This window comes from Crinia signifera, chromosome 3 (assembly GCF_055691185.1).
Source record: "Crinia signifera chromosome 3, ASM5569118v1, whole genome shotgun sequence".
Lineage (NCBI taxonomy): Eukaryota > Metazoa > Chordata > Amphibia > Anura > Myobatrachidae > Crinia > Crinia signifera.
Window position 1 is genome coordinate 245,750,721 of NC_139219.1, and position 17,368 is coordinate 245,768,088.

At 41.6% G+C, this 17,368-nt stretch overlaps 1 protein-coding gene across 5 annotated transcripts in view; it reads left to right on the forward strand.

Annotated features, from left to right (window-relative positions):
• The window catches only part of MECOM (MDS1 and EVI1 complex locus), a 463,604-nt gene that overhangs the window by 206,501 nt on the left and 239,735 nt on the right, over window positions 1-17,368 (forward strand). For all 5 annotated transcript variants that reach the window (XM_083177809.1, XM_083177811.1, XM_083177812.1 and 2 more), the window contains exon 2: window positions 4,602-4,942. In XM_083177809.1, coding sequence (XP_083033935.1) covers window positions 4,602-4,942 — 341 coding nt within the window. The remainder of the gene's footprint in view (window positions 1-4,601; window positions 4,943-17,368) is intronic.

Below are 17,368 nucleotides of genomic sequence, written 5' to 3' on the forward strand. Positions count from 1 at the left end.
TTCTGCTGCAGGGTGGATAAGGGAACACTTTTTAAATGATTTGGGTGATTAAGGGTTGGGTTGTGTGTCCCTTCCCTATATCCCCCCTTCTAAGGGGGGTTGTGTGTCCCTGCCCTATGCCCCCCACCCCACCCCCTCTAAGAGGATTGTGTGTCTCTGCCCTATGTTCCCCTCTTCTAAGGAGATTGTGTGTCCCTGCCCTATGTTCCCCCCTTCTAAGGGGGTTGTGTGTCCCTGCCCTATGTACCCCTCTTCTAAGGGGGTTGTGTGTCCCTGCCCTATGTACCCCTCTTCTAAGGGGGTTGTGTGTCCCTGCCCTATGTTCCCCCCCCTCTAAGGGGATTGTGTGTCCCTGCCCTATGTTTCCCTCTTCTAAGGGGATTGTGTGTCCCTGCCCCATGTCCCCCCATTCTAAGAGAATTGTGTGTCCCTGTCCCCCTCTTCTAAGGGGATGGTGTGTCCCTGCCCTATGGGGGGGGGGGGGGCACCAGCATTAATCTTGCCTCCAGGCGCCTGGGACAAACTTACGCCACTGGTACCAATGAACTTTAATGTCAGTGCCACTGGACACTGGACTTCTGCAGCAAAACCACTGGACTGGACTTATGTAGCAATATCACTGGAATTAACGGCAGTATTACTGGACTTATGCTCCGTACCAAAGGACTTTAATGTCAGTGCCACCGGACTGGACGTATGAAGCAATATCACTGGGCTGGACTTATGTAGCAGTATCACTGGACTTTAACTGCAGTATTACTGGACTTATGCAGCAGTACCAATGGACTATAACATCAGTGCCACTGGACTGTACTTATGCAGCAATATCACTGGACTTATGCAGCAATATCACTGGACTGGACTTATGTAGCAGTATTACTGGACATTAGCTACAGTATTACTGGACTTATGCAGCAATATTACTGGACTGGACTTATGTAGAAGTATCACTGGACTTAAATGTCAGTATTACTGGACTTATGCAGCAGTACCAATGGACTTTAACGTCAGTGCCATTGGACTGGACATATGTAGCAATATCACTGGACTCGACTTATGTAGCAGTATCACTGGACTTTAACGGCAGTATTACTGGACTTACGCAGCAGTACCAATGGACTTTTGCCACTGGACTGGACTTATGTAGCAATATCACTGGACAGCTCACCAGTGCACCCAAACTTTGAGAGCCTTGTAGCGCTGCTCACCGTTCACCCGAACACTCCCCCCCCCCATCCCTGGTATTTGCATTTTTCCCTGCAGTGCTGTGAATGGATGATTTGCATATACATCCATATGCAGCCTTGCGTGAGTGCCTGAAATCATTCGATGGTCACCGTGAACAATGCAGGCAGCTGACATCACGGATGCCAGGTAGCTGCCCCTGTTCCCATGGGGACACACAGCATTTTCCTGGGCGCATCCCGTGTATTCATGGGTACACCCAGGAAATGATGGGCATTTGCATGCGTACAACACCTTCCTTCCTTGTGTACGCCAACCCCACTGCAAGTGCTTTGAAGATTACCCAAGTCTACGAGGGCGTACACAGAGAAGACCTGCACATGCACATATGCACTTATGTACATGCTCAGATCTTCTACATTGGTCCCCGTTGCAAATTCGCAATGGGGCAAACTTATTAGAATCAGGGCCTATGTGTATTACGGCACTACATTAGCCATGGTAATGCTCTGGTTCATAAAATGTATTAAGGTACTATTGTGGGGCATGACATGAACTAGGGAACTATTATGGGCATAAATTTAACGGGTGCCGGACGGGGTCCTGAAAGTCGGGATCCTGACAGTCATTTATCCGACGTCGGGATCCCGACTGTTAAAACACCAACAGACGGGTTCCCGACGGCCACCGGCTATACTCCCTCTTGGGGCTCCACGACCCCCATAGAGGGAGAATAGAATAGGTGGCGGGGGCTGCGAGCAACCGAGCCCGCAAGGGGATTTGTTGCGCTGCCATGCTGTCTGAGTCCGGCCAGTCGGGATCCTGATGTCGAGCTAATGACTGTCAGGATCCCGACTGTCGGAACCCTATACCACACCCAAATTTAACAGCTGATGTAGAACATTAGGGCTATTGACACTTCAAAACATTGCTATGGGGCCCATGAAGTTTTGACTACACACCTGCTAATATCAAACTTGCACACAGGGTAGTATCTCACATCAACCAATGGGACACTTGCTTTCATTACATGCACTAGATGACTTGATTATACCTCATTATTCACTGGTTGCTGTGGGTTTGTGCACCACACAAGCTAGCAGCACAGTTAGTAAATAATCCTGATTGCAGAAGAACACTAAATATTGGTACACATTGGGCGATATGTCGTTAACAAAATAGACAATATCAATATTGTTAACGATATTGGGTGCATTTCGCCCATTGCGTACAGTCAGCATCGCTAACGTTGCGCACGGCCATGGGTCGTTAATGACCCAGCCCTGTCGTCTGTACATGCAGATCAATCTCACAATCTCACCAGTGACTGCCTGTACCGATCAGGTGAATAATATCGGTCAGTGTGTATGCCCTATATCCTTCTCCTGCAGCACTTCTGATATAGGTAACTATATTGGCGGCCACGGGCATTGTTTCAGTCAGAATCAGGCAGATATTCTCCATTCTGATCCACTTTCCAGTATCTTGCAACTTACTGCACTTCATATGACATTATTAGAGAGGTTGCAGTTTCTGCATGCTAAAGCTTGCATTCGTTGCATTGGTAACGCATGCTCTCTGATTTCCTGTACTACTTTTCTAATTGCCGCTGAAATGTAGTTTTGCTTATGTGACACAAAGTAATGCAGTGTCCAGAATGTCATCCAGGGCCATAAAACAGATATATGTTGTCACTCTTGGAATTGGATTCTCAATGCCCCTGTTTAAATTATGCATTAAGGAAGGCTGATGGTGTATCAGGGGTCAGGAGGTTGCCAATGGCAGCAGGGAAGCACAGATGGATCTTTACTGAGCTGTTTAAAGTTCTGCAGTCTGGAGACTCTGAAATATGATTTATTAGTTGTAGTGTACAAAGCACGTACCTAGATGTGTCTGTGGGCCCCACACTGGGATGTAACTGAATGAGAAACGCATTAGTTGAGATGCATTCTTCATTCTTCCAGTAATGCTTAGAGTCAGTGAGTGGGCCATAAACAATATTACAAGGCACTTTTTGTCTCCAATGTCATAAAACTGCATAGAATCCCATTGTAGGTGATCAGGTTCTATTAAAATTACCCCTTAGGTGCAATAAAAAAAATCATACACATATATATATATATATATATATATATATATATATATATATATATATATATATATATATAGATAGATATAGATATATGAAAAAAAAAAAAGAAAACAAAGGTGGCTACCCTCAGTACCACATACTGGTGTCTGGATCCCAAATGGATACTTAAGAGAAATATACCAATACTCTCAAATTACACACACACACTGATTGGCTGGTACTTCATCTCTCTCCACTTTATCACTCTGCAAGACGTAGTACATTTTCCCATTAATCACTGATTAAATGTGTTTTCTACTTTAGCATTCTTTCATGAGAAGTAATAAAGACACATTCTACAAAACAGCAGTAGAGTAATAATAAGTGAATCATAATAAGTAGAATAATAAATAGAATAATAAGTGATCGTCTTTTTAGGTGTCATTATGAATTTTTATTGACGTTGGCAAGGTGCTTCCTAAATATTACTTCTAGTGTTGGTCCTCATGCTACCTTACTGTGGTATTTCTATGACCTAAAAGTTAATACATTTGGAAGCTGTCAAAGGCCTGGCCTAAACTATGTGCTATCTTTGTTGGAATAATGCGTCCTACTTCCTACTAGATTGTAAGCTCCTCAGGGCAGGGCCCTCTTCCCTCCTTTTGTCAAAGCCCTCTTCTCTACACATTTCACTCACAGCTCTTAGCAACCATCTTCATCCACATACTCCTCTCCATCTTTGGCCACTAGTAGTACATTGATCCTCCTCACTACTCACATTTAAGCTGTAATGTGTATTGAATTGTGGTGCTCTTTTTACCTGTACTCTATTTTTGTTATTTATTTACTGTAATGTTAAGGTTTGTCTCCCTGTACTGTTCCTTTGTGCGGCGCTGCGTAACACTTGTGGTGCCTTATAAATAAAATAATAATAATAATGTGTCAGGGTCAACCAGCACAAGTGCTCTATCCCACAGGTTCTCAAAGTCGGTCCTCAGGACCCCACACAGTGCATGATTTGCAGCTCATCTCACAGAATCACAAGTTAAATAATTAGCTCCACCTGTGGATCTTTTACAATGTGTCAGCGAGTAATGAATGCACCTTTGTACCTGTTGGGTGACCTGGAAAATGTGAACTGTGTAGGGTCCTGAGGTACCGAGTTTGAGAACCACTGTTCTATCCTATATGGGTACAGTCTACCATAAGTTTAAGCACATACTAATAATGCTAAATGTTATTATCATTGAATTATATGGACTCAATTTGTAGCAAATATAAATATTGATATATTCATATTACATTACTATGTCACTGAACCAGTATATTTTATATCTATTTATAGGTGATAATACTTTGAATGAACATTTCCCTGAGATTTCATACATAGAGGCTTTACATGTCGATAATGGGATTGTCAGCGCTTCAGCCGCACATTTTCCTGATGTCCCTTCCCCAGCATCTTCAAGTGAGGAGCTGACACCTAATGAAGGATCACCATATCGGGCTCCTTTTTATATCCCAGATGACATTCCAGTACCTCCTGAATTTGAACTTCGAGAATCAAGCATTCCAGGTGCAGGACTGGGAATATGGGCAAAAATGAAAATATCGCCAGGAGAAAAATTTGGGCCATTTGAAGGAGAACAATGTATGAACCTTGAAAATCCATACTCTGGCTGGGAAGTAAGTGAAATAACTTATTTTTGGGGGTTTTATTTTTAAATTGTTTAATAGTGAAATAGAATTTAAACCTTCAAAATGTATTTTGTTTACTCAGTTGCAATATATGATATATGTACTATATGTACTACTCGGTGTGACATATGTACTTTTGAGCTAAAAAAACTATTGGTGTACTAAAGTCAGGTGACTGAAGCGGGCATCCAAAACTATTGGTGTACTAAAGTCAGGTGACTGAAGCGGGCATCCTATGTACATCTTATAAACATCCTGTTTGCTGAGAGTGATTAATAATGCAATGCAGTCAGGGGTCTTCATCCTAACTGAAGCTGAGCACTCATGAACAGTTTATATCAGTGACAAATAAACAATTTTAATTGTTGTTGCCTGAAAACTTTTGATCCTCCGGAATGCGCGGCCATTGGCTGCACTGAGAGGACAGTGAAGATCAGTGCTTCAGATCTCAACATACTGTAAGTAGGTTTAGTCTGAAGTTCCATCTTCAATTAACAAGGTGATGTCCTCCTGATATAACCTCATAGTCACCTTACCGATCAGGGTGACTATAAGGAATTAATGCTTAGTGTTGTGATAGGACACGTACATGCTGGTGCCATAGAGTCTAGTAAACTATTTAGTTACCTTGGGCAACCTTGACTTGTTGGTGTACTCTTTGTAAACCCCTCAGTAATTTTGCTAACTGATGCATAAAAACACTGTTGAGGCATTCAATCCTGTGCCTAGCTTTAGTTTCAGGCATTCAGTCAGCTATTGGTAAGAGAAACACACAAGAACGAACACAAGTCATGTTTCACAAACATTTGGATGCTTGCAAGTAAATGGACGACTCTGCATTAAAGCAGTTTGTTTAGGAAGCTGCTGAATAAGTAGTTTGTCCATTTCTTACATCAATGCCTTCGCTATTTACCACGTAACGTGTTGTCGTCGGTTTTATTAGATTGTTTACACTTAATTTAGGAAGATATTGGCTTATATAAAATATTTGACTACTTGTGTAATTTCCTTAAGTGCCTCATGAAAATATTATTCTAATCACTAATCCAATGGAGAAGATACAATTTCTTTTATATCAGTAGGCTGCCCTTGATACTGTGGGGGGAATTTACTAAGATGTGTATTCTACTTCACATGTGATGTTGCTATGGGCAACCAATCAGAATGATTATTATTATTATTATAATTTTATTTATAAGGCGCCACAAGTGTTTCGCAGCGCCGTACAAAGGAACAATACAGGGAGACAAAGCTTGGCATAACATTGAATAAATAACAAAAATACAGTACAAATAAAGAGCGCCACAGTTCAATACACATTACAGCTTAAATATAAGTAGTGAGGACTCAATCAACATACAACTAGAGGCTTGATGCCAATGAGTATGCGGACAAAGATGGTCACTGAGTGTTGGAGTATAGGAGAGCTGTGAGTGAAATGTGAAGAGAAGTGGGCTTTGATAACAGGAGGGAAGAGGGCTCTGCTCAGAGGAGCTTACAATCTAGTAGGAAGGGGAGACAGACAGATTACAAGAGGTGCACGCGAGTGGGTGGTGGTTAGATAGCAGGATGTAAACAGGCAAGGGGTCGGAGAACCAGCTGGTTTATGCAGTGGAAGGGTACGCTTTGATGAATAGGTGAGTTTTCAGTGCCTGTTTGAAGCTTTGCAAGGTCGGGGAGAGTCTAATGGAGCGAGGGAGTGCGTTCCACTGAAGGGGTGCAGCACGGGCAAAGTCCTGTACTCTAGCATGGGAAGCAGTGATCAGGGTGGAGGAGAGATGACAGTTGTCAGCCGACCGTAGAGGGTGGGAGGGTGTATGAATGGAAATGAGGTTAGAGATATATGGAGCAATGGAATTAGAGATGGCCCTGTATGTGAGTGTGAGGTGTTTGAAGAGGATTCTGTAGGGGAATGGAAGCCAGTGCAGATTTTGTTGAAGGGGAGTGGCAGAATTAGAGCGGCAGGAGAAGAAGATAAGCCTGGCTGCAGCATTGAGGACAGATTGGAGAGGAGCCCATTGGGATTGAGCGAGGCCGGTGAGGAGAACATTGCAGTAGTCGAGCCGTGAGATGACCAGTGAGTGGATGATCAGCTTAGTTGCACTCTGTGAGAGAAAGGGCCTGATGCGAGCAATGTTGCGTAACTGGAACCGGCAAGAATGGGCCAGGGCTTGGATGTGAGGTGCAAAGGAGAGGGAGGAGTCAAGAGTGACACACAGGCAGCGTAGTTGGGGAACGGGGGAGATGATGGTGTTGTTAACAGTGATAGAGATATTAGTAGGGGGCATAGCTCTGGGTGGGGGAAAGATAATAAGTTTGGTTTTGTCCATATTCAGCTTCAGAAATCGCTCAGACATCCAGGTGGAGATGGCAGAGAGGCAGTTGGAAACTTGAGAAAAAACAGTGGGGGACAGATCAGGAGAGGAGATGTAGATTTGGGTGTCATCCGCATAGAGGTGATATTGGAAGCCAAAGGAGTTAATGAGTGCACCCAGAGAGGAGGTGTACAGAGAGAACAGAAGGGGGCCAAGGACGGAACCCTGAGGGACCCCGACAGGAAGGATGGAAGGTGGTGAGGTGGAGCCAGAGGCAGAGACTGAGAAGGGACAGATGAAGAGGTAAGAGGAAAACCAGTTGAAGACTGTGCCAGAAAGGCCAATGTTTTGGAGTGTGTGGAGGAGGAGAGGGTGATCCACAGTGTCAAAGGCAGCAGATAGGTCCAAAAGGATAAGCAGGGAGAAGTGACCCTTGGATTTGGCTGACAGCAGATGTCGGCTCTTTGGCTTGATTGCCGATATTTTTCGGCTCTTTACCTCGGAACGGTTGGCCACCCCTGCTCTAGAAGATAGTAGACAGGATGTGATTGGTTACCCATAGCTACATCACATGTGAAGTAGAATACACATCTTAGTAAATTTCCCCCTGTATGTTGGTTTAGAAGACATATACTTATTATACCTACATCCAGTGCTATTTTCCAGCAGGCTCCAGCAGGAACTGAGGGCCTTATTCTAGTTCACTCTTTCTGACAAAATCCTTCTTAGATGGACAAAACCATGTGCACTGCAGGTGAGGCAGGTGTTACTGTACTTGTGCAGAGATAATTAGATTTGGGTGGGGTTTTACTTCAAAGTGATATCTATATTGCAGTGTAAAAATAAAGCAGCCAGTATTTACCCTGCACAGAAACAAAATGACTCAACCAAATCTAATTCTCTCTGCACATTTTAAATCTGCACCACCTGCAGTGCACATGGTTTTGTCCATCTAAGAAGGATTTTGTCAGAAAGAGTGAACTAGAATAAGGGCCTCAGTTCCTGCTGGAGCCTGCTGAAAAATAGCACTGCCTACATCAATAGTTATATAGAAACATAGAAACATAGAATTTGACGGCAGATAAGAACCACTTGGCCCATCTAGTCTGCCCCTTTTTTAAACATGTTACCTCAAACCATATTTGATCCTTATTTTTTTGTAAGGATATCAATATGCCTATCCCAAGCATGTTTAAATTGTACTACTGTATTTGTAGTATTTTGGGTGGGGGTATTGGCTGGGTGGATTGGGGTACGGGGGTGACAGAGTCCAATAACGGTGCATGGTGGCGGCGTCCCGCTCGTCCGTGATGAACAGTGTGGTCCTGTGCACTTGCTGGTGGGTGCACTCCGGCTGGCGGCTGTTTCCTCCGCGGGGGGTGAGATAGACGTGCTTATCGGGGCGGTTGTACGGCAGCGAACGGGTTTCAGTGGTGGCAGTGGGTCTGGTCACTCCTTGTGTCCCGTCTCGGCTGGAGTGCTGCGCGGGTTTCGGGCTGAAAGCCTTCTGCCTTTGCAGTCCTGTGCCGCGGCCGGGGACGTGGAGTGTCTGGCAGCGAGCGCGGGTAGGAGGCGGCTTGGGTAACCCCTTCCTTCCCGGTGCCTGTCTTACGGACCCCCACCTACTCACCTACTTGTGTTCCTGGTCCCTTCTCTGGTGCGCTTCCCGTCCTTCTCTTTTGGCTCTCCCCGCGTGTGTTCTCCGCTTGTTCTTGGTCGCATCACAGCCGGGTCTGGTGTTCTGCCGTTACTGCTGTCTCTCCTGGGTGTTCTGTACCACTGGGTTCGTTCTTGTGCTGTGGGGTGTACTTGCAGGGTAGGTGTCTCCAATGCGTTTCAGCCTTCTGTCGGGCCTTCTTCTAGGGAGTTTTACCGTTTGTCTGCTCTTATTTATGTGTTGGGGGCGGGTCTTTTCATCCTGATTGGTTGTGCTCAGGTGTGCTCTTTTGCTGCTGATTGGTTCTTGAATCTTACACTCCACTGAGGCACGCTGAGCTGCTGGTGTCCCGTTTTTCTTTTGCCTCTCTATGTTGGTCCTTCAGGTGTAGATGATGTTCAACTGACATGTTGCGGTATTTTAGGGGATGCTAAGGGGTGATTGTACATGGTAACAGGTGTTGGGACACATAATCAACATATTAGTACAGTGGTGTGACATAACTTGGGATGTGGTGATGCGCAATAAAAGTGTTTTAGAGCGAGGTCTGGATGTTTTGCCTGTCGGGAATAATTGGGTTATACATGGGTGTTGATAATGTAGAGGTATAATATGAACTTGTAGGGATGGGATTTTTTGGTGTTTCTGTGGGCTTGTCCCTGTGTGTTAGGGTTTCATCTTCTATTTCTTTCCTACTATCGATTTTATTTCGTTGTCCAGATTGAGTCCACGTGGGTTGAGGGTTTTCAGTTCGTACATCCATCTTAATTCGGTTGTATTGATGAGTTTTGTGTAGTCTCCTCCTCTCCAATTTGGTCGTACGGATTCTATTCCTATGAATTTCAGGCTGTTTGGATTGCTTCTGAGATTTGTTTTGTAGTGCTGTGACAGGTTGTGGTCTTCAAATCCTTTTCTGATGTTGCGTAGGTGTTCGTTAACCCGTGTCTTTATGGGTCTGGTGGTGCGTCCCACTTATTGTTTTGGGCAGGGACACTCCAGGAGGTATATTGCGCCTTTACTCTCGCAGGTGATCCGGTTTTTTATCTTGTATGTACTGCCACCACTGAAACTCGTTCGCTGCCGTGCAACCGCCCCGAGAAGCACGTCCATCTCACCCCCCCGCGGAGGAAACAGCCACCAGCCGCCAGCCGGAGTGCACCCACCAGCAAGTGCACAGGACCACACTGTTCATCACGGACGAGCGGGACGCCGCCACCGTGCACCGTTATTGGACTCTGTCACCCCCGTACCCCAATCCACCCAGCCAATACCCCCACCCCAATCCATCCATTACCCCAAAATCCCTGTAGTAAGCGAGCAAATAAGCACTGTGTAACAGCCCTCTGGAACACACGAACAGTTTCATTCTGCTACTTCTTGCTTGCTACAATCCCCACAGAAATGTCATTATATGTATTTTATGTGTTATACTTTGTATCAACCTTGTATTGTAATTGATTTATTTTGAAGTAAAAACTACAGCTTTAAACAAAGATGAACACTGTACCACTCAATTTATTCCCACACATACACACCTAGGAGCAGAGCGCTGCACAAATCCTCACTGGTCAATAGTTGCTTACCTCTTCCTTGCTTCCACTTTTGTGCAGGGGGACTACATTCGCTGTTTTCCAGTCCTCTGGGATTACTCCAGTAGCTAGTGACTGGTTGAATAATTCTGTTATTGGTTTTACCAGCTCCCCTTTAAGCTCTTAGTATCCTTGGATGTATCCCATCTGGCCCCATTGATTTATCCACTTTCAGCTTTGAGAGTTCTGTGAGGACTTTCTCCTCTGTAAATGTACTTGTCTCTCCCTCAGTTTTCTGACTATACTTGCAACTTAACTGTGGCCCCTTCCCCTCTCTTTCAGCAGTGAATACTGAGCAGAAATAATTATTAATATTATCTGCTATTACATTGTCCCCCTCAAGAAAACTTCCATTCTCTGGGCCTTATTTTGGTTCATTCTTTCTGACAAAATCCTTCTTAGATGGACAAAACCATGTGCACTGCAGGGGGGGGGGGGCAGATGTAACATGTGCAGAGAGAGTTAGATTTTGGGTGAGTAATTTTGTTTCTGTGCAGGGAAAATACTGACTGCTTTATTTTTACACTGCAATATAGATCTCACTTTGAAGTAAAACCCCACCCAAATCTAATTCTCTCTGCACATGTTACATCTGCCCCACCTGCAGTGCACATGGTTTTGCCCATCTAAGAAGGATTTTGTCAGAATGAATGAACCAAAATAAGGCCCTCTGTCTTCAGTCTAATTATTCCACTTTTTGTTTTTCTCCTTTCACTTTTATACCTAAAAAAAGTTTTCTCTCCTTTACCCACTGACAGGGCCATTTTCTCTTCAGCCTGTGCTTTTGCCCATCTGATTACCTTCTTAGCCTCCTTCTGTCTAACAAGATACACCTCTTTGTCCACATTCTTCTGCGTCTGCTTAAATTTCTTAAAGGCCAACTTTTTTGCTTTCACAATACTTGCTACTTCTTTTGCAAACCACAATGGCTTTCTTTTTCTTGTGTTTTTCCTAACTCTTTTGACACAAAGTTCTGTTGCTTTTAGAATTGCACTTTTGAATTTTTCCCACTTATCCTGCACTCCTTCCAAGTTCCTCCACTCTGCCAAAGAATCCCTTACAGAGTTTCCCATCTCTACAAAATCAGCCTTCCTAAAATCGAACACCTTTGTTTTTGTGCGCGATGAGTCAGTCTCTGTCTTTATTTTGAACCATACTGCTTGATGGTCACTGGATCCCAGATTTTCACCCACATTTATATCAGTATCTCATTACTAACAAATAGCTCAAATAAAACCTGTACAGTTTCTCCGTCCATCTTTGCAAAATGCATATTACTGCCCTGTTGGCAACGTATTGATCCCATATATTCCATATCTATTCAATGTAGCAAAAAAACAAAAGCAACAGTGCTGGTCCAAGTAAATGAAGCCTTCTCCGCCGAGCCAAAATAATGCGCTTTTAATCAACTTGATCAATCTGATTGCTTCCAATGCATTAGTTTAACTTAGTTTTAACAACAGACAATGGTGACAGCGGACAGAGACATGAGTGGAATTCAGCGATCAGATTCCAGAAAACTTTTATACAGATTATCAAAGTAAGAAAATAGTATTAAAGGTCAACCCAGTGCAGCCATATACACTATTTCTTAACTTTAACAGGTAAAACAGTACCTGGCCTACTGCAGAGAAATACTGTATATTGTGGTTGCTCTGGGAAACAGACAGTCAGGCCCGGCTCAACTATTAGGCAGTTTTAGGCAGCTGCCTATGTGGTCCAGTGTCTGGGGGGCAACCCTGAACCTATCACAAAATGAAGGATGACTGTGAGAGAGGCATCCTTGTTGAACTTAACCTAAACAGCAGGTGCTGAACATCTGAGATGCCACCTCCATACCTTCACATTCACTTCCTCACTTTCACCTGAGGTATTTTGTGTGGCTGGTGGTGGCAGTATCTTGGAGATTTGCCCAGGGTGCCTAAAAACTTTGCATCAGCCCTGCAGACCTTGCTACAGTATTATTATTACTAGCTGTCCAGCCTCCTAATGTTTCTCAACGCTCATTAAGTTTTTGCTGCAGCCGTAGGATTCAAGCGCTAACTACTTCTCACAAGCTGTAAACTGCGAACTGATGATGATGTTACAGATGGGAATCAGATAATACAATACTTCATTGTACATGTAATTCACTTCCACAATTAATGCACACGGAACAGTAATGATATTGCAAGCTGCCCATTCCACCACTAGAAGTACATTTTAAAGAGATACAAATCCAGAACACTGACATCCATATAAGCCTCTGTAATAGTTTTTCTGGGATTACACTAACAAATGATATAATAATCCACATGGTCATTAATAAAGTGACATTTCTTGTGCATAAGCCCTAGAACATTATACTACAGTGCTTTAAATAAAATAATATCAATAACACATTATCAGGGAGAAATAAGGACTAACACCATGCAAAACGATATATGTAACTGTGCCTATTTAAATTTGTATTTTTTTGATTTTGGGTTAACATGAAAATCCCATGTATCTCTGACTATAGATATTTAAAAATATATATAGATATATGTCTTTATTGTCCCGTATATCTGTGTATAGATGATCAGGCTGACTATAAGGAATTAATAGTTACCCTGATCATAATTTAATGACTAGTAAGTAGTATACAGTAGCTACGAAATGCTAAAATAGGTATGTTTCCTGTTTATCTACTCTATTCTTTAACTTTGTGATAAGTTTATTTTGTCTGCAACAGTAACTCTATCGAGTAGATAGTACCATAGTTATCCTTTTCATTTAATGGAGGAAGTGACAGGAAATCATAACTCTTTTCAATAAGTAAACTTGTTCCAGACATTTATTGCCAGCTTTCCGCGATGACAAGACTTCATTAACTACAGTAGATGCCATTAAGCTAAACCGCCAATATGTCACCATGCAGTTGCCTGTAAAATAAAATTGATTTGGTAAATGTAAGTGAAAAGGATCCGTTTGCTTTCATCATCTGTTTGTGAGTGGATGAGAAAGTGATGTCACTATCAGAGAGTAATAAAGAGTCCACTGAAGTATGGAAGGAAATGTACTCTCTTGTCTGTGTCAGGGTGCTTAGACACTTTATGCAAATACATTTTCAATAATTGTGTATAATAATATTTACTGTCAACATTATTAAACTGTAAAAAAATGTTCTATATAAACTAGTTTAAACATTTATCAATGCTTGGTAAGAGATACAATTTTGAGAGAAAGTGAGAAAGTGCTAACCAATCAGCTTCTAATGTACATTTTACAGGCTGCTTTACAAAAATGAAAGGAGCTGATTGGTTGGTTCTTTATCTCTCACAATTTTTTTCTTTATCAAAGTTTTGATAGGTACCCATAAATTAGAAATTACTACTTGTAACATTTAAAAATGTTATGCAAATGTATCAGTCATTGATTTGCGAGCTTTACCTAATGTACATATTACGAGGGCAAGCGTGGTGCGGCTTGGGTTGGCTGCTTGCCGGGAGACCTGCCCACTCTTCTGGTACTGGGGGAGTAGGCAAGCATTGAATGTCATTCCTACTGAGCAGGATTATTCATCTACCAGTTTTATTACTCCCCTTTGGTCCACTATCTCAGCCAATTGGATTACAATACAATCATACCTGTATTTGTCACTATGGGGGTTATTCAATATTTTTTACAGCTCTTGTATAGTCAGAAATATCGGCCAATAGAACCAATGCTGTTCCAACTTTTGGAAACGTTCTGACAGTGGGAAAGCTAGTGGATCAGCAAAAATGGCTGCGTGTTGTCGAAAATGACCGCAGATTCCACAATGTAGCCTCTGTTTTCATGTAGATTCAACTTTTTAAAAAGTCGAATCTGCATTAGCTCCAATGTGGCTATCTTATGTGAAAAAACAGGGACCTGGCAACTTATTCTGGATCCCTGTGTTTTCATGATCCAAGTTGCGAAAAAAATATCACAAAACGCAAATTTGGTTTCTCCTGTATCCTGGCAGGTGGCCCAGAATCCAGATAGTGATGGCTATCGGTTTTAATGCAGTTACCCCGCCGAGGGTCAAATACATAGAAACATAGAATGTGACAGCAGAAGAAACACTTGGCCCGTCTAGTCTGCCCCTTCTTTTTATTATCCTTTAGGCAATCTCAACCATATGTAATCCATAGTGTTTTGTATGGCTGTTCATATGACTATCCCAAGCATTTACAGCAGCTAATTGAATTCCCCCATTGGATTAAATCCTGACTGATTACTATGTACAACATAATACATTTAAATAATGCTGCTTGAGTCTTCCATATATAAAAATCCAATATCCAAAATATTCCAAAATCCTAAATATTTCAGGTCCCAAACGTTTTGGATATGCAAACTCAACCTATATAACCTTTGCTGGGTTTACACCTTCCATCCATATCACTCCTCTCTGTCTTCCCCTCTCCTTTAGAATGTAAGCCCTCACAAGCAGGGCCCTCTTCCCTCGTGTGCTTATGCTTGTCTTACGTGCTGATTTTTGCCACCCTGATACTTATTTCAGTTTTGTCGATGAAGCTATGTTTATCTACCCTGTACTTGTCCTCTATTGTATTCAACTATAAGTCACTGTTTCCTGATTTTCTTATTTGTTTATGTACTCTGAAATTAGGCGCTGCGGATCTCTTTTGGTGCCATATAAATAAAATAAAAATAATAATAATTATTATTATTATATATGAATACATGTAATGTCCATGCTTTGCTGCTGACCATGGCAAATGCATATGTTACCTCTTCACCAATTAAGCAGGTTTTGTTAATTGTATATAAAAAATTTAAAGCAATTTTATCTACTTAGTATTGTTTTTTTTCTTTCCTTTTTTATTATCTATACAAATTAAATGATGTAACATAATAAGGTACTAATTGTAACCTATATTTTGGGGGATTTGAAGATTATTTTTTGATGTTTATGCAAAATGTATTGTAAAGTTATTTATCCAGGAATCTAGGACAAAGGGAGTAGTACAGAGTCAATCGAACTCTCCAAACTAATAAAAAGTTATTATACTCTAAAATCTAGTGGATTCTGTAATGGTGCTGGAATTTTTACATATGTATTTTTGAATATAGCACAATACCTTTTCTTATTTAATCGTAAACTTGGAAGGCGTAGAAGCTGATGTGAACGGCTGTCACAAACCTGGAACAGTTTAAGTCTGAATAAAATAGACGATCAGCACGATCCATTGAGCGGTCGTGTAGATGAAAAATGCACTATATAAAAGAGTTTTGGCTGTCTTTTTGAAATGGGTAATATGGAAAATCCTGAGCTCCTGATAAATATAGTTGTCAATTAAGAAGTTAAATTCTTGAATTAAGTGAATAACAGACTGCATACCTGGTACGTTAATGCACATCATATAAACATTTCATATATTTCACTATTATTTTATTAGTATGCTGTTACATATTTTAATGGATGCCTTGATGTAAAGACACGACTGTGTGTGTGTGTATATATATATATATATATATATATATATATATATATATACTACTTGATGAAGTTAGAAACTCCAGTGACAGTTTCTATTATTGGACCTAATGCACAATGTGCGTAAAGAACTGTGAGGCGAAGATGAATCAGCAGATCAATCATTTAACATGATTTGAAAATAGAGCCATTGTGTTTCAGGAATATAATTAAATCAGGGAAGGCTTTTTATTTGAACAAAGGGCCATAAGCCTGGAGAGACTATCAAAAGCTCTTCAGACATTTGATTTCATTCTTGTTTTCTTTTTGGCCCAGTCTTTCGGCTTCAGTTTTAAATTCGTTTTGCATACCGTAGCAGTGTGAGTCTTTTCAATTATGTGACTCTCTATCATTTCTATTATTGCAGAAAAGAGGGCCAGTGGCCTGTTAACAAGTGCTAAAGTTCAGGAACTCTTAAACTAGTTTCCTCGGGTCAGAGGGGAAAGTTACTTTTACAATAGAACAAAGGTGCGCCCTGATAATTCAGCAAATAAAGAAGATCATATGTAGTGTATACATTGCCGAGTAAATGCACACAGACCGACATACATTAAATCATTGTTGAAGGAGGATAGTAGTGACATTTGTGTTGCATGACATGTAAATTGAATTTCCTTCTCAAATTACAAGTGTGTAAAGCATCTGTATGAGCTGATTTTTACCTCCCAAGTGACCGACTTTAGGAGCAACTGCCCATTTTTTGGATCCAGCCCTCTATTTTTATATATATATATATATATATATAAATATATATATATATATATATATATATATATAAACAGGTTTCCAAAACGGCACTCTAGGTATAATTAAATCGCAACAGTGGTGCAGGGTCCAGAAAGAAATTGATAATAGCACTTACTCAACCTTGCAGCAAGGAAAGAGACAGACCAGCACTCGTTTAAGTTGAAAGGAAAAAAGTATATTTGAGAAGTATTACAACATGGCAAACATCTCTGGGTCTGTTTAATGTTACCAGAGATGTTTGCCATGTTGTAATACTTCTGCAAGGTTGGGTAAGTGCTAATATATATATATATATATATATATATATATATATATATATATAGAGGGGGTTGTTGTTTGGCACTCTGGGCTAAAACGAATAGGGGCCGGGGTGCCTCCACAGGTAGATGATACAAGGTAGAGAACCCCCAGAGAAAACTCCAGGAATAAAGAGTGGCACTCTCCGGACTTTGGTGAAAAAAAGTTTTAGTAGTAATACATTATCATCGTTATCGTCTTCTCATCTTTTGCACAGCACCTACTGCACTTTATCTGTACACCCGTCCTGATGAAAAGGCATTGGGCCTTGAAACGTTGACGATAACGATGATAATGTATTACTACTAAAACTTTTTTTCACCAAAG